The sequence below is a fragment of the Orycteropus afer genome, unplaced genomic scaffold (assembly GCF_000298275.1).
Source record: "Orycteropus afer afer isolate SDZICR_OR568_19922 unplaced genomic scaffold, OryAfe1.0 scaffold00322, whole genome shotgun sequence".
NCBI lineage: Eukaryota > Metazoa > Chordata > Mammalia > Tubulidentata > Orycteropodidae > Orycteropus > Orycteropus afer.
Window position 1 is genome coordinate 737,474 of NW_006921909.1, and position 18,732 is coordinate 756,205.

The 18,732-nt window shown below is 38.9% G+C and overlaps 1 protein-coding gene across 1 annotated transcript in view; it reads right to left on the reverse strand.

Annotated features, from left to right (window-relative positions):
• Positions 1-18,732, reverse strand: part of CEP128 (centrosomal protein 128) — a 641,642-nt gene that overhangs the window by 422,319 nt on the left and 200,591 nt on the right. Inside the window, exons 14-15 of the mRNA XM_042782443.1 lie at positions 9,292-9,942; positions 236-400 (exon numbers count right to left, since the gene is read on the reverse strand). Coding sequence (XP_042638377.1) covers positions 236-400; positions 9,292-9,942 — 816 coding nt within the window. The remainder of the gene's footprint in view (positions 1-235; positions 401-9,291; positions 9,943-18,732) is intronic.

An 18,732-nucleotide genomic window follows, 5' to 3' on the forward strand; every position in this document is an offset into this window, starting at 1 on the left:
TATATATATATATATATAATTTTTAAAGACACAAAAGAAATTTAAAACTAAACATCTTAGCAGGTGACTGGATGAATGAAAGGATAAAAACCACAACATTCTAATAAACTATAATACATTTGGTTGTCAGCTTTCCAGTGAAGGACTACAGTTACCATTTACTAATACATCAAATATGTTCTAAAAGAGGAAATTCAACTAAGCCTTTTAAATTAGAAGCCATTCCCATATTTACCTTTTCTTCCAGCTGTTCCTTCAAACACTGATACTTTAGCTTCAGTTTTTTGTTCTCCTCCTCATTCTGGGCTAATTCTTGTGTCAGCCTATCACACTGTGATTTCAACTTCTCCAGCTGCCAACCATGGACTTTAGCTGTATTCTTATCTTCTAAGCTTTCTGCCTGAGAGAAAGAGAGGAGACAAAAGAAAGTCCACTGGCCACAGCCAATTTATAAAACAGACAAATTATACATTGTATCAATGGGAAAATACTTCAATATTTTGCTTTCTCTAAATATTTATATATAAAGATGCACAAAGGAAATGTTCTTTGCATTTATTTAACCATTCAACAGCATTTATGGAGCATTAACTAAGTGGTGTGGTGCCTAAGGCATTTGACTGCTAACCAGAAGGCTGATGGTTCAAACCCACCACCTGCTCCTTGGAAGGAAGATGGGGCAATCTACTTCCATAGTGATACCACCTCAGAAACTCAAGGAAGGGTGGCTATGGGTCAGATCTGACTCCACAGCAGTGAGTTTGGTTTGTTTATTTTATAACTAAGTGATAGTTACTGTACTAGGTACTGAACATGCAACAATCAATTTGTACAATGATGAACGATAAGTGCTTAAGAAAGATGTAAGTGGGTATTTTGGCAACCCAAAGAAGGGACACCAATTTGGCTTGAGTAGAAGGGTGCTATTAAAGAAAAAATTCACTGCCGCTGACTCGATTTGACTCATAGCAACCCCTCCTTGGGTTTCCGAGGTGGTATCTCTACAGAAGCAGATTGCCCAATCTACCTTCTGAGGAGTGGCTGGTGGATTTGAACCGCTAGCCTTCTGGTTAGCAGTAAAATGCCTTGGGCACCATGCCACCAGAGCTCCCTATGCGATGATAGTGCTGAGTGATTAATTTTCTCATCTGTAAGATGAGCTTAACAATAGCCCTGTCTTACCTACCTCCAAGTTGTTATGAAAGAATCGTGTATTTTTTGGTTAACATAATTAATTACACCATTCTTGTGGGTCTAAAAGGATTATGAATTGTAGCAGCCAAGAAATTACAAATAATTTAATATGAAAAAGAGCTTAACTGTGATTATTTCAGCATCAATAGTCTAATCAAGTATCTGTTCTTTTTATCTTGATTTGCAATATAAATATAATGAGAACCAGCTTAAAAACATATATATTCTGTACATGGAATCCAAGAATGATTTACCAGGTATAAGAAGTTACAGAATTTCAAAACATCATTAACAAGGTAAACATTATGGTAGGCACTGTTTTAAGGCCTTCTTGAATATAGTTTTTCCTGATTTCATCCTCACAACCACCTGACAAGGTACGTACTATTATTATCTCCCTCTTTGACACTGAAGCACAGAGAAGATAAAAATCTGTGCAAGCACATAAGGATTTGACAGGATTTGAACCTAGAAACCTGGCTCAAAGGTCTATGCTTTCAATTACTCTACTACACTGATTCTCAAAAGGCACATGTATCATAAGGTTTTAAAAACCAGCTGGGTGCAACCTGCAATGTTAATTGCAATTATGTATATAGCCTGTTTAAGATACATGTTTTCATGCCTAAAATATATCTGTACATTTATTTTATTTTATAAATTTATTCTATCTATTTAATCAGTTAAGTAGGAATACAATCATTGGAAGTAATCTCCTGAAATGAAGAAGTTTTGTGAGTTTAGGCAAAACTCTGTATTTTATTTACCCCACAAAAGTCACCTAAGACTTGTTGTCACTTCAAATTAACAAAGGAATTGATTTTTCTATGAACAATCCTGTAATTACAACCCAAAAATAAAGTCACAAAATGAAGTATCTCATCAGGAAAATTGCTTGATTACAATTTTAAGTTTCAGTAGAACGCTTTGACTTTTCTCTATGTCCATTAGAAAGCTCATGTATATAAGGTAAGTTTCCTCCTATGGTCAGCAGTGTGCGGGGCTAGCTCAAGAGACTGGCAAGAGCCAACTGTGCTCACCTCTTCCCATCTCCAACCCAGTGCAATGATGTCTCATTGACAGCATGAAATCAGCCAAGACAGGATTATTTACACCACTGAGGGCAGCAAATGTTACCAAGTACGGTTTCCCCCTAAAGAGCCAGTTATTAAATATTTACCAGCATTTGGAGGCCTAAGGAGCTCTGGTGGCACAGTCCCTAAGGCATTTGACTGCTAAACAGAAGGCTGGCGGTTCAACCCACCAGCCACTCCTTGGAAGGAAGTATCTCTACTTCCATAGAGATTCCACCTCGGAAACCCAAGGAGGGGTCACTACGCGTCGAATGGAACCGACAGCAGTTGAGTTTGTTTGTTTTGTTTGTGGATGCCTATTTGAGTAAGAGCTTACTATGGTTGTGGTTTTTATTATACATGTCACTTTAGGATTTCACAAAGCAATGTCACTCTCACAACACTGTGGTACGACAACACTACTACTCTCAGAATCAAGGATGGTGAGGCATCCTCTTACATACTGTGCACATGTTAACAAGGGAACAGTCCCTGGAGAAGCACATCATGCATGGGAAAGAAGAGGATCAGGGAAAAAGAAGATGACCCTTAATGAGATGGATTGACCCTGTGACTGCAACAATGAACTCCAACATAATAATCGTAAGAATGGCACAGGGCCAGGCAGTGTTCTGTTCTTTGTATGTAGGGGCGATATGAGTCAGAACTGACTCGACAGCACCCGACAACAACAACAACGAGGTTTTATTGATGAGGTGCAAACAAGGTTTAGTTACTTGTCTAAGATCACATGGCCAGCAGGAAAGGACAGAACTCCATCCACGGGTCTTTTGATTCCAAACAAAAGATGCTACAAAATGATTTTGTTGAAAATATAAAGAGGTAATAAATAACCAAATATTCTGTAAATATTAGTAGCAGCTAGGGTATTTCATTGAAATATTTTAAATTCAATTTTAAATGTAAGTATAAAAAGGGAACTTCCAGATGGGGTAGAAATACAGCTACTCTGTCCAGAGGAAAAAAATATATGCCAACATAGCAGAGCTTAGACTCAGAAAAACTGTAATAAATCAAAGAACAGTTGAAAGACACAGAAATATTTATAGAGCTACTTGTCCAAAGCCCTATTGTTGCACAATTCAGCATGCTAATCTCCTGTGATGATCATTGTTGTCAAATCCTTTTAATTAATATAAATTAAAAGTATAGAACAGCATGAAGAGGAGTTGTTCCTTATTGGTTACTGATTTGCTCTAAGTTCATCTGTCTGACGAGGAAACTGCTGGGCTCTCACCATCTCTGATTTTCTTTTTAGCTCTCATGCTGCTTCTATGTCACACTGAAGAACATGTGCAACACCCCTCATGAATCTCAGTTTTCTAAATATAAAAAAAGGAATAATCTAAACCTATCAGAAGATCAATACAATACTTATAGATTATAATTCTTTAAACACAGGTAATTTCTTGAATCTTTCTTGTTATCTCACTGTAAATGAGTTGGATCCAACTCATAGCAACCCCTCCTTCAGTTCCTGAGGTGGTATCACTACAGAAGTAGATTGCCCGATATTCCTTCCAAGGAGTGGCTGGTGGGTTTGAACCACCAACCTTCTGGTTAGCAGTCAAATGCCTTAGGAACTATGCCACCAGAGCTCCTTAAAAAAAGAAGGACAATAAATTTCCCCTTATTAGAGAAATCCAAAGCAGAGAGATAACAGAAAAAGTCAGGAACAAATCCTCTGATTTCCAGCTCTTCCAACATTGCAACCCAACATGTTAGCTTGTTGTCAGGTGCCGTCGAGTCATCTCCAATGCATAGCGACCCCATGCACAGCAGAACGAAACACCGTCTGATCCCATGGCAGCTCCATGATCCTTGCTATACTTGAGTCCATCACCGCTGCCACCATCTCAATCCATCTTGTTGAGGGCCTTCCCCTCTTTCATCGGCCCTCCACCTTACCAAGCATGACATCCTTCTCCAGGGAATGGTCTCTTCTGACAACATGACCAAAGTATGTGAGATGAAGTTTGGCCATTCTTGCCTCCAAGGAATATTCTGGCTGCACTTCCTCCAGGACAAACCTGTTATTTCTTTTAGCAGTCCACGGTACTTTCAGCATTCTTCACCAACACCACAGCTCAAAAGCATCAATTCTTCTTTGGTCTTCCTTATTCATTGTCTCTTAGGTATCTTCTGAAAATATAGAATTCTAGACACCTTATGAGGACTAAAAGATGGCTAAGAACTGATGCCCACCATAGCATTTTCCATAGCTAATATTCTGGAAGTAGATTCATAAAAGATGTGAAAAAATTAACTGGGCCTTGATGGATCAGGCAGAATGTTCCTTCCTTCCAATTGGAGGAAAGGGCCATACAGATGAAAAACAAGTAGTAAAAACTTGGGGGGAATAGCTCTACATACATATGAGGATGTTGGGGAACCTAAAAGGCAATAAATATGGCCACCTCAAGAAGGGCTGGGCTTGAGTGGTGATTTCATTCCAAAGGCAATAAACAAGCAATGAAGGTTTTGAAGCAGTAAGTGGCACATCCAGATGTGTTTGAGGAAGGGAAATATGGTCCTATTTGAAGGTTAAAAGGGAGAAGATGGGGATGGAAAGAGGCACCAGGAAGTAGACAGGCTGGCTACTTAAGAGGCATACTTCAGTTGGCCAAATTAGAGCCTCATCTCCTTTTTTCTACTAAGCTGCATGATGTATTTCTTCACCTGCTAGTGCATCTATGAGTGAACACATGCAAGCTGCACCTCTGTAACTTTATCTACCACTCAAGAAAGTGTATCAGAACATGAGTGATTATGACATTCTCAGAGATAATCTCAAATCTGCTCTGATGGAATTATTACAAAATCCTGGTGACATATGTGTTATCACACAACATAAATAATGGTGATGTGAACCTGAAATAAGTCAGCAGTAATGAGAAGGAAAAGAAGGTGTAGTTTAAACACTTAGGAAAACCGTAAGCTCCTTAAAAAGAACCGTGCTTTATAGCATGACCAGTGCTGCTTCCAAACCATTACATGCATGTCCTCATGCAAAACCCTACCTTCCTTTGAGATCCACCATTTGCCATCAATCCCCTTCTTCCTTCTGGCAACTGCTGGCTGAACAGTCATTCTTTTCATTGAGGTTTTTTGTATATGGCCAATTAATGCTTTTGCAATGGTATTAGAAGTATTGAAATGCCCATCCAACAAGCTACCATCAAAGTTGCTGGGTATGTTCTATTCCAACTATATTCTATTCACTCACATTCCACAATAGTAATTCACTGCATGACCATATCTGGGGCCTTAACTCTAAAATTTTCACTCTAATAAAATAATTTCTGACTAATTGGAACATCCTCTGAGGGCAATGGTGGTTCAGTGGTAGAATTCTACCCTTCCATGCAAAAGACTCAGGTTTCATTCCTGGCCAACACACCTCTGCACAGCCACCAGTCATCTGTCAGTGGACGCTGTTGCATTGTTGTGATGTTCGTCGAACAGGTTTTGGCAGAACTTCCAAGTAACACAGATTAGGAAGAAAGGCCTCGTGATCTACTTCTGAGAATCAGCTAAATTAGAGCCCTATGGATCATGTAAAAGGAGCTCTGGTGGCATAGCAGGTAAGACATTTGGCTGCTAACCAGAAGGTTAGCAGTTCAAACCCAAGGCTGCTCCATGGAAGGAAGATTTACAACCTTGGAAACTCAATGGGGGTTACTGTGGGTCGGAATCAACTCAATAGCAGTGGGTTTTGGATTTGGATCACACATGGACTCTGGGATCGTCAAACTCCATTGTGTACGAGGTCACGATGAATTGGGCACTGACTCAATGGCAGCTAACAACCTCCACCACAGATTCTTATCCCTTAACTTTCTCATTCATTTACACCTATGACACATGTTCTTCAGTGGCAGCCACATGGCAACGCTTTGCATGCTCCCAAACCACAGCCTCGTGTAATCTGTACTAGGCATCGCAGCAGTTTGCATCTTTACCACTCTTAACTGCTTACAGTACTGCTGCCCTACTCTGCTTCCAAGAGATGAAAGAAACTACTAAGACTCACATCAGCTTCCACAGACCATCCCTATCAACTTACCCTTCTTACTAGTTTCTTCCAAAACCTTCACAGCAAGAGATAACTTGTCACCTGTTGAGTGTTATATACTTTTTGAGCCAAACCTCTCACACCCTTCATGGATTTTCTTAATCAAATTCTGCCAAATGCAATGAATTTTCTCAGTTCTCTTAGCGTGTCTGCTGCACTTGACACTCTTAACTATCTTCTCCTTCAAAGATCTTACGTGGATTTCCAAGGAACCATGCTCTCCAGCTTTTCCTCCTGCCCCTTGTATGATGGTTCCATATTCTTACTTACTGGAACCTCTTTCTCAATCATTCCATTAAACACTGCTATCCTGATCTTTTGTCCTCTTCTCTTTCTTCCTGGATGATCTCATCTAAACCCAATGATTTCAACTACCACCTGTGGTAGTTAAGTTTGTATATCAACTTGGCTGGGCCTGATTGAGTGGCTGGGCAACTGAATGCAGTTATTACCCATAGTCAGATTGGTAGTTAACTCCATAGTAGAATCCATTGGAGCAGCTGAATAGCTGCTTTAGGGTTGTGGTCTGCTTCTAGTATATTAGAAGCAACTTTGAGGAAGGTCTCCAGCTTATGGCACACTTGAACCCTGCATGTAGCCAAGTTGTTGTTCAATAGCCTGCCATATCCTGCCAATCTCAGGATTTATTCTGGACTTGAATTAGTGCCCTGCCACATTGTTTGGTAATATTGGGACTATGCTTTTTTACTTGTCCACCTTGGGCTTGTCAGCCTCAGCAGCCAGCAGCTGTCTGAGTGAATACAAGTTTCCAGCTTCAGTGGGCCAGGAGCAGGAGGCAGAGCTGAAACCCAAAGTTGAGGGGCTTTCTCCCAGCCCCTAGAGCCTGGCACTTTGAACTCAGACTTAAAGTCTCCAAAACTGTAAGAGAAAAAACTCCTGTTTATTCAAGCCATCTCATTTGTGGTATATTCCTGTCAGAGCAACACTAGGTAACCAAAACATCATCTATGGGTTACTAGCTCCCAAATACTTAATTCTAATTTCAACTTCTCCATCAACTCTTGATCCATTATATATTGAACAATGTTACCTGGGTTTTTCATGCTTAAGCATGTTATTGTTCCAATATACTCAATTTAAAAAAAAAAACTGGATTTGGCATTATTTTCTCCAAATCTACTCTCCTGCCTATACTTTGTAACTTGGCACATAGCCTCATTTTCCACATAATCATCTACATCATTACGTAGTCATGCTGGATTCTAAACTCTTTTCAGTATTGAAAACTAATTAAGAACAAAGGCACTCAACTACCTGGATTCAAACCCTATCTCTAGTACTCTCCAGCTATAAAACCTTGGGCAAGTTACTTAATCTTCTGTGTCTCAGTTTCCTCATCATGGAAAAAAAATACTATACAATCTGTGCAAATGATGTGAACACTAAATGAGTAACACATGTAAAGTTCTTACACCAGTGACAGACATCAAATAAGGGCTGAGAAAATGTTTCCTGGTATTATTATTGCCACAGCAATCAACAACAAATACATATTTTATTCTGTGCAAGACCAATGCCTCCATATACCTGATTTTAGTTTTGTTTACGACCTCATCAACCTTAAAGGACTATCATATTTCATCAATATTAAGATTTTTTTTTTCACACTTTACCATCCCTGGTTTGGAATGTTACCTTACAATTGATAGCACATCATGGTTCCATGTTGTTGTTATTGTTATGTGCTGTCGAGTCAGACCCGATTTACAGCAACCCCTCCTTGGGTTTCCGGGGCAGTATCTACGGAAGTAGATTGCCCCATCTTCGTTCCGAGAAGTGGCTGGTGGGTTTGAACCACCAGCCCTCTGGTTAGCAGTCATAGGAATATTTTTTCCCTTAGAAACAGACTGATGTGTGTGTTAGGTTCAATTAAACAATTAAAGGTCTATTAGATATTTTTCTGGCCTCCATTCTGCTCTGCCCTATGCACTCCAATTAATGATACCAAAGCTACTACTGACAGAAAGCTATATAGGACTGGGGAAGAATTCATGAAATAGATGAAAGAGCTCTACAAACATCAGCTATTTCAATATGATTTAACTTCAGCTTCAACCATAAACATTTTTAAGGTAGTTGCTGCTTTTCAAGCCATTTTTTTAAATTAAAATAATTAACTTCTGAAAATTAATTCATTTGTCTATTCAACAGGTATTAATAGTGTTCCAGAAGCTGTTCTAGGCACTGGGGATTGAACTGTAAATAAAACAGATTCAAATCCCAGTCCTCACAGAGCTTTCATTTTAATGGAGAAAAAAATAAATACAGAATCTGCATCATGGGATGAAAAGAGCTATGGAGAAAAAAATAAAGCTGGGAAGAGGGACAGATTTATCACACTCCTGAGATTCAGGTTATGAAGTGATTGCCCTATGTGGTAATAATGCCAATACCATTAGACCTTAGACAACTTCCCCAAATGAAAGATCTCAATTAGACCTTTACTCAGGCCATTTTGATTTGGAAAAGAAGGGTTAAACTGCAAAAGCCTTGGGTTTACACAGCCCATAAGCCGATCCACTTTAGTTACCATCCTAACAGGGACTGCGGTTAAAGTTTCTATGGCCTTGACGTCTATGCCTTTTACATTTTAGGAGGTCAGAAATGCTGAATGAGGGTAGGTTTCAAGTCCACAACTTACTGCCACCTCTGCCTTTCCTCATCTCCCCAAATAGCTAAACATTCTTTTTAAATGGCTTCAATGCTCTGAACTAGGTGCTCCCAGGTGGCTGCTATAACTCATTTCAAACCTGGCGAACAGGCAGGAATAAGCCTCTTTATTGTTAGTTTTATCTTCCCTTCAGTGCTTGGGAATACAGAATGATCTCTACAAGTTTATGCTTTATTAACTTCATGAGCCACCAGAAAACTTCCTCCAGTATCATCAGGATAATTCAACACGGGTACCTTCAACGTCCTAATATGATTCTCAGCCTCACTCTTTTCTTTCTTAAAGTGCTTCATCAGATCCTGGATATTCTGCTCGTGTTTAGTCTTCACACTCTGCAACGATGAGGACAGATCTTCCAGCTCCCTCTGGTGAACGTCTCGCTCGAGCTTTAACTGCTTGATAATTGTAGACGTTTCATCCTCCCTGGATTTCTCACGTGCCTTGAGGTCTGAGAGGTCCTTGAGCACCTCTTTCTTGGCTCTCTCTTCCTCAGCCAATTTGTTAGCCAGATCTGCTCGGATGGCACTCAAGTCCTTGACAGACTCCTGCATCTCCAGAAGTTTAGCTTTATCCTCAGCCTGACTCTTCTTCAGCTGTGCAATTTCTTCCTCCAGGTGAGTTTTTCCAGCTTGCAACTGGCTTTGAATCTTACTCTGCTTTTTCAATTCACTTTCCAGCCTGTGTATGGTGTCCAGGGACTCTTTGACCTCCTGTTCAAGGTCCGCTTCATGAGACTTTGCATCACTCAGTTTCTTTTCTTTACAATGAAGCTCCTCCTCCTGCAGGGCACGCTTGGTTAGGACATCGCTCAGTTCCTTTCGGAGATTCTCTATTTGCTGTAGTGCTGCATAAAGCTGGCTTTTCAAGTCATCCCTTTCTTTCAGAATCTATGAGAGTAAGAACAAAAAGGAAAAAAAGAAAATTACTATAAAAAATACTACAGGCTCTGCTAGGTAAGAAAAAAAGCTCAATCAATAAGAAAAGAAAAATTTATCAAATCATACTTCATATTTTTAATATTCTTAAAAAATTTTTCTTAGGTTTTCAAATGAGGAAAAATATACAATTACCCTGAAACTAATATACAATTAACCTGAAACTAAAAGGCCCATAACAGCACAGTGATACATGTGTTTTGGATTTTTTTCAATGCCAACATTTTTTTTATATCAACCCATGATATTAAATAATTATTTAAATACTAGATAAAATTGAGCAAAAGAATGGGCCAAAACAATGACTCCTATTATGATGGGAGCTCTGGTAGCATAGTGCCTAAGGCACTTGACTGCTAACCAGAAGGCTGGCAATTCAAATCCACTAGCCACTCCTCAGAAGCCAGGTTGGACAATCTACTTCCATAGTGATACAGCCTCAGAAACCCAGGGAGGGGTTGCTATGAGTCAGATCTGACTTGAAGGCAGAGAGTTTGGTTTTGGTATAATGGTAATTTACCAGAAGTTGAAATAATTCAGTGTTACTGAAAATAAAAATAATTTGCATTTTAATGACACACTTTTAAAAAGAAGAAACCTCAAAACAGATCAAAATAATAATAATAAGATAGAGAAGCATGTACATAACAGTCCAAGAAAAGTTACAGTGCAATTGGTTATTATCAATAAAATAATGCTAGTAGTAACGATAAGATACACACCAATACACAACTGGGAGTCTTGAAGCCCAGAAAGGCAGAAATGAGATTAATATAAAATTAGAAGAGGTTGGGAAGGAACTCAAGGAAAAATTAAGGCAGTAAACCTCCATCACCCTATGAGGGGATGAGGGTTTACACTAAGGGACAGAGTTCAAGAACTAACCCTCTAATCTTCACCATCCAATCAATGCAAATGAAGCCAAGCAGCAAGGGGAGAGAAAACTGCTTTCTCAACAACCCCAGTACCAGGGTCAATCTTACAGATGCCCATCATGGCTTGACCCAAGGAGAAAAACAAGATTCTCATTTCAGAATTAGAAATAAAAACTGCAAATAACTGTGAGCCTTAGGATTCAAAATATTCTTTAGTATAAAATAATTTATAATGAAACACAATGAGTCATTCTCTCAAAATGAATAAATATATAAAGTGTTTATTCAGATCAATCAGTTCTGTTAGGGTAAAAGAGCATGAAATGATAAAATGAAGTGATTTCACTGTTGGCTCTGAAGACAGAACATAATTAGATTCTCTATTCAGCCAGCCAATTAGTATTTCTACGGTCTTAAGGAAATTATCTTTGCTGTGCCTCAGTTTCTTCATCTGTAAAATAAAGACAATAATATTATCTATTTCATAGGGTTGTGATAAAGATTATTGAGATTGGGGAGGTAAAAAAACAGGAATGAAATTTAAATTCAAGGTGGAACCAGGTCTCTGGGATGAATTAATGCAAAACAGTGATTAAAACTATGAGAAGAGATGATAACTGGGTAATGCAAGTCCCTGGAGTGGGATGACCAAACACTGATGAAGGAGTTAACTGTGGAAAGAAGTAAGGCTATTTTTATACCTAAATGAGGAAGAAAGTCAGGAAAACTAATAGAAGTACAGATAAGCCCCAGGGTCGATGTATTCTTTTTCTACTGTTCTGTATTACCACAAACTTCGTGGCTTTAAACAACATCATTTATTATCTCACAGGTCAAAAGTATAGGCAAGGTAATCAACTTAGGGTCTTGTAAGACTTCAATCCAGGTGCTCCCTCGCCTGAGCGCTTATTTGGGGCCTCCAGCGGAGAATCCACTCCAAGTTCATTCAGGTTTGGCAGAGTTCACTTCCAGGCACTTGAAGAACTGTCATCCCCATTCCCTCGCTGGCTGTTGGCCAGAGGTTATTCTCAGCTTCCAGAGGCCAGCTCCGGCTCATGGACCCTCCATCTTTAAAGTCAGCAATTCTTCAAATTTCTCTGACTTACCCACCTCTCACCAGCCAGAAAAAAACTTCTCTATTTTTGGGAACTCATGTGATTAGATTAGGTCTTGCTGGATAATCTATCTTCAGGTCAACTGTGCCATAAAAAAATATAATCATGAGAATGACACATCATCACGTGCAGAGGTTCCGGGAATTAAGGCAAGACATCTATGGGGGCCATTCTGCCTGCCCCGATAAAGAAGGAAACTGACAGAACTAAAGTTTCATGGGTCCTCAGTTGTGAAGATCATGTGGAAGGGGTGTCAGAGTGAGAGCTGGTGGCTCAAACAGAGTGATTCATGTTTGGAACAGAAAGCATGGCTCCCCCACCATGAGTTGAGGAACTGCCAGACAGCCCTGAAGATAAACAATCGTATTTTCATTTTGACAACGATGGAGCATTTTGACATGCTCTATCAGGTGAATGCCCGTAACTACAAAAAGGTTACAATGTCTTCCGGAAACTGGCTTACACAGCAAGGATATTTCTTTTTCTCACAAAACATAATGTCCTAAGGTGTCATGGTTCAAGAGTCTTCGAAGCTTAGGCTCTTGCTTCTCCGCACTTCTCTAGGCTTTGCACTCCTCCTCTCAGTGTCCCAGGTGTCACATCAATTCATGACAAAAGTAGAGCCTTCGGGGTGGCCAGTCACAGACTCTGTTGGTCAAGTTTGGAATTTCTTTGGCAATATAGTTTCTGGAAAGTTCTATTTGCTTTTGATTTGTTGCCTGGCTAGTAGCCACAGACCAAGATTTTGTCTAGACATTGACTCTGAGTCTGACAATGTTAGTGTCTAACTACCACCTAGCAACCTGGTAATTACCAGAGACCTTGGCACAGTGATTAAGGCTAGGCTGCTAACCAAAAGGTCAACAGTTCAAACCCACCAACTGCTCCGTGGGAAAAAGATGTGGCAGTGTACTTCCATAGACTACAATCATGGAAACACTGTAGGAGAGTTCTACTCTGTCTACAGGGTCACTATGAGTCAGAATTGACCAAGTGGCATTGTGTTTGGTATTTTGGGTCCCCCCACCCGCTCCCCACAGTTAAATAGCTTCTGTCTTGAGTTGATTCAAAACAATGGAATTTGGTTCTCTGTATCTGACCAAAAGTATGTAACGAGAACTAGAAAAGGGCCTGACAAATCTTGCCTCTATTTGATCTAATTTTTATTTCCCTAAGTGTCCCACCTACCTGTCCTGCTGAGACTAACTTCAGTTCAAGATAAATAATTTGGCTTTTCCAAGCAGAAAATACTCCAAATTATCAGACAACAACTCAGTCAAGTAGGATTGCAGATTGAAGACCTCAGGCTCCCCCACATAAAATAATTCCTCCTCTCTTCTTTCAGACAGAGCAGCTTAGATGTTTCTCTTGTAGGATCTTTCTGAAGGCTACAATAAAAGTTGATCAACATACTCCAATCCTAAAGTTTGTCTACCCACTACTTAATGCTATACTCTGAGGTTTAACCAACTGCTTCCAAGTCCACAGTAAAGTTTAACAGCTATCTCATTTGAACAGCACGATCCTCCCTACCCCTATGCCCACTCGACCACCACTTCTCCACTAAGTCAATCCTACATTTTAGGGTTTTGTGTTTATAGCTCCTCAAGCCTAAAATACAAATTTCCTATCAGTTTGAATGTCTTGAAGTTGCAAGTAGGAGAAAATCTGAATGCAGATGGGCTTCAACCAGAAGGACATTTATTTTCACTCCAGGCGGAACTACTCCAGACACAGCACGCCGAGGCCCTAGCTCCGCTTCTCTGCAATTCTCTCAGCAACAGCTCCTCTGTGGGTGGCTTCCGGCTCAAGAGGGTAGTAGCAAGGCAGCTTCGGCCACTCCAACCATAAAAAAACCACCAACAATCATATCCAGAGGAAACAGGAAATCTCTCTTCTTACATATCATATTTAGAACATTTACCAGAAGCTCCCCAACAGACTTCATATTCATACTTCATTCCTTGTTGATCAGGACGGGGTCATGTGCTAAGGGATGATTGGTTTATATTAATTATTGATTAAGGAATGGGAGGGGACAATCACAATCCCTACAACAGTTAGTTGATAAGGCTGTAAAGGCAAACTTTGGAGATACTGCAGGATTGGGTCCAGACCACTTCAATGAAGCAAGTATCACAATAAAACAAGTCTCACGAATTTTTTGGTTTCCCAGTGCATAAAAAAGTTATGTTTACACTCTACTGTATGTAGTGTATAAAGTGTGCAATAGCATTATGAAAAAGTTTAAAATATTGGGAAAGTTACCAAAATGTGACACATAGACATGAAGTGAGCACATGCTGTTGAAAAAATGGAACCCACAGACTTACTCATCACAGGGTTGCCACAAACCCTCAATCTGTGAAAACACAGCATCCGCGAAGTACAATAAAACTAAGTGCTTTATTTAGTGGTATGCCTGTACAAGAATTCCTGGTACCATTCAGTAGTAGGAATAGAAAAAGTAGAGAGTTAGGTTGATTCAATAAAATGTGTGAGGAAGAAATTAAAGATACTGTTAAACATATCCTCAAAAAAGCTTTTTATGAAGTCCAGTCTGGATTGGAAAAAGAACTAAATCCAGGAAATGGTTGATCAACCAGAGGAATGCAGAAAAATCAAAATCAGGTGTTAATGGTTAAAAAAAGAAAAGGAAATAAAAGAACTGTGAGAAATCAGAAACTGACATTTTGGAACTGAAGATCTGAACATAGAACAATTACAGATGACAACATAACCTAACCACAGAAATTAGTTGCTGAAATAGAGTGATCTGAAGGTCATTGTGAAATAGGAAATTACTGAAGTATAAGGATATGGAGGCCGAGAGTTTGCTGCCTTGACTAACGAAGTAAACCAGGATGACGGCAAGAATCAGATGGAATGAAACATGTCAAGGGGAAGTCAGGTGCCAAAAGCATGGAAAAATGTGGAGGCAAAGTGGAAAAATAAGCAACAGTCAGGAACAAGATTAAGAAGAGTAAACAGAAGAATATAAGCAGGTAAACCCAGCTCCCAAAGAAGGACTGGAAAGGAAGATTATAGAAAGAAGGGCTGGAATGGTTAGAAGAAGCCAGAAAATAAAACTATCTAACATCCTGGTGCTTAGAGGAACAGAAGCCAACTCCTCAAAAGCCTGACTGCAAAGAATGAATAGTTTTTCAAACTGGAAAAAAAGGTAAATGGGGAAATTTTTTAAATGGTGTTTTTCTGCATGAAAGGGAAAATGCAGACAGATTGCTGGGTTTCACTAATTTATCAGTACCCCAGTCTTTCTTAAATTGCGTATGATAGGACCACATACACATTTACAAAGTCTGCATGCTAGCAATGATCCTTCCTACTTTCCAACCATTAAAAACTTCAGATTTTAACTGCTGTATGGAAAATGAATTTGCTCTGTAAACTTTCACCCAAATCACAATAAAAATTAAAAAAGAAAAAAAATTCAGATTTTAGATGACAGCACTTATTACATGTCACCTTAAGGATTGAGGTGCACCCAACCCAAGCCATGGTATTTTCAATTGCCTCATATGCATGCAAAAGATGAACAATGAATAAGGAAGACTGAAGAACAACTGATGAATTTGAATTATGCTATTTGCAAAGAACACTGAATATACCATGGGCTACCAGAAGAATGAACAAATCTGTCTTGGAAGAAATACAGCAAGCTCCTTCGAAGCAAAGATGTGATACTACATTTCCTGTCTTTTGGACATTTTATCAGGAGGAGCTCGTGCCTGAAGAAGGACATCATGCTTGGTAAAGCAGAGTGTCAACAAAAAAGAGGAAGGCCATTAAAAAGATGCTGCAGCGATGTGTTTAAGCAATAACTGGGAGGATGGCACGGGACTGAGTATTTGTTCTGTTGAACGTAAGGTCAGGTCTGACTTGATGTCACCTAACAACAACATATATAACATATAGCACTTTCTTTTCTCAGCAGGAGAGCAAACACGGAAGAAAAAGATGACAATATTAACATTCTTTAGGTCAAATACTACCAAGCAAAAAAGTTCATTAATGGAAAAATCCAATTATTCTGCTAATTCAGAAGGGTGGGGGTGGGGGTGGGGGGGAAACCTGTGAACTTTCCCATTATCTATGTTACAAAAAAGTACAAAAGAATTTGAAAACACCCAGAAAAGCATATACTATGATCAGAGTCCAAGTTCAAATATTTTCCTTTGTCACTTTCAATGACTTAAAACATTGCATGAAAAGAAAATAAATCAAAATAATGCAACTTATGACTAGATTATTTGTATTTATAGAGTTTTAGGTCTCTCAATAGGTATTCATCTATATATGCCTAAAGTATATCATAATTCCCTGATGTAACATCCATGCCATTGTCTTTTAAGGAAAGTATACAATCTAATCTTTTTGTTTTTTTCTGTAATGATATGCTGTTAGATATTATATATCCTTTACGAATGCAATTTTTAAGAGAATAAAAGGCTTTGCCTTCTAATATATGTTTTAAGTACCAAATCTTAAAGCAGCAATAAATTATGCTGCCAAAAAGAGAATGGAAGTAGGAACAGAATCATTTTGCAAATACAAAGTATGCATCGTACGAGCACATAAAATGGCTCAACAAGTCTACTTTACTGTATTCTGTAAACCACAATGTGTTATATTTGTGAATCAATATCATTTCCTTTCTAATATATTCTTCCAAATATACCTGGAGTTACTATTTGAAAATAATTAGTCCTAAAATCAAAAAGAATGTATTACTAATGCCTTAAGGTGGTGCTGTGAAAATTTTATGAACTAAATACTTCTTAAAGGTATATTTAAGGAGCCCTGGTAATGCTAAGCAGTCAGCTAGTACCCAAAGGTTGTTGGTTCAAACCCACCAGCTGCTCCATGGGAAAAGATGTAACACTCTGCTTCTGTAAAGGTTTATAGCCTCGGAAGCTCTATGGGGGCAGCTCTACTCTGTCCTATAGGGTTGCTAAGAGTCAAATCTGACTCAATGGCAAAGGCTTTGGTATTTTTCGTTTCAAGGTATCTTCAATAAGATCTGGGGAAAAAATACATTTTTTTCAAAATTATCTGCAATGTATTTCTACTGCATAGATTTACTGAGCACAGGATTTACAGTGAAATGTTTCCTCCCCTTTCTTCCTTGATTAACCATTACTCAAACTGAGACATGCTGCATTAATTTTTAAGACTTTTAAAGGAGAAATTACAATGCCTGCTGTGATAATTGGGATACTACCCTAACTGTGGCAATCACTTTAAAACTACTTCTTTGCTTATCATTAGCAATGCTAAGTGATAAAAATAATTATACCAGGAGTATTCTGGGAAATGACTGTTTAACACTTTTTAATATTCTGAAAAGCTCAATCTAGCTCTCATAGACCAGGATACTGTCTGATGACATGGACCCCTCTAAATTACCTCAAGTTAAGCAAAATCCCCAGACGGTTCGTAATCAATCAGTCTCCTCAATCACTCTTCCCTATGGCCTCTGACAGGTAGGGTACAAAGAACCAGTTGCCAGATCAGGCTAAGAACAGAAGAATCAAGGTAGAGCAATTTCCTGGGAACAAATCAGTTCTGAGACCAGTATGAAGGCATTAGACCTGCTCTACCTCAGGGCAACCAAGCGCCTGGCCTGTGTCCACTGGGTCACTTGAAAAAGCAGTGACTGCAAAGAGATCACTTTCTTCTTCTCTGTGTCTGAGATTCATAGGGAAGAGGTGAGACACATTTTCTATGAAAGCTGCTCTGAAATAAGCATCTGTCACTCTATGCTGACAACTGACTTTATAAATATACAACTGCACTTTGTTTTCTTTTGAAAGAAAGTCAACTCATCCAAATGATTATTCTTCTGGGATGTTCAGAGTTCTTGACAAGTGACAAATGAAAAATGTATCAATGATAAACCAAGACTAAACATGGATAAAATCCATCATGATTTTCTTGCTTACTATCTTTCAAACATCTGGGTTTAATTCAAACCAGTGATATAGTTTAGAGTCAACACAGGGGCATAAAATCCATTTAGAGAAACTAATTGTACAAGAAAAAAGACAATGTTGAATGCATATATATATATATAAGTAAAATGTTTTTAGTTGCTATCAAAGGGGCACAAAAACAGTCTTGAAGAGAACTGTGACCCATAATACTGCTCAGTCACTGGGAGTGTCAACATCACTCATTTAACTAAATCTACTGCAGCTGCTCTGGTTGTGTAATGAGTAAGGCATTTGTCTGCTAACCAGAAGGTCAGTGGTTCAAACCTGCCAGCTGCTCCTCAGAAGAAAGATGAGGAAATCTACTTCCATAAAGATTTTTACAGCCTTGAAAACCAATGAGGGTCACTTGAGTCAGAATCAATTTGATGGCAGTGAGTTTGGGTTTTTTGTTTTTTTATTTACTGTAGCTGCTGCCAAAAAATGGACTAGAGTAACTAGTGTATTTTTAAATGCTTCTTTCCAAACAATACTTAAAGTGTACAGATAAATGATATTTTAAAATACATACATTAATGATGTTGAATGGTTAAGCCCTCGACTACAAGCTGAAAGCTTGGCAGCTGATATCCAACAAGGCACCTAGGAAGACAGGTCTGGCGACCAGCTTCCGAAATGTCACGGCTTCCTCTAGGGAGCAAATCTATTCTAGACACACTAGTCGCCCTGAGTTGGAATCGACTCTACAGCAACTAATAACAAGAACAAGGGATGTTAAGGAAGATTTTTTTTTTTTTTTTT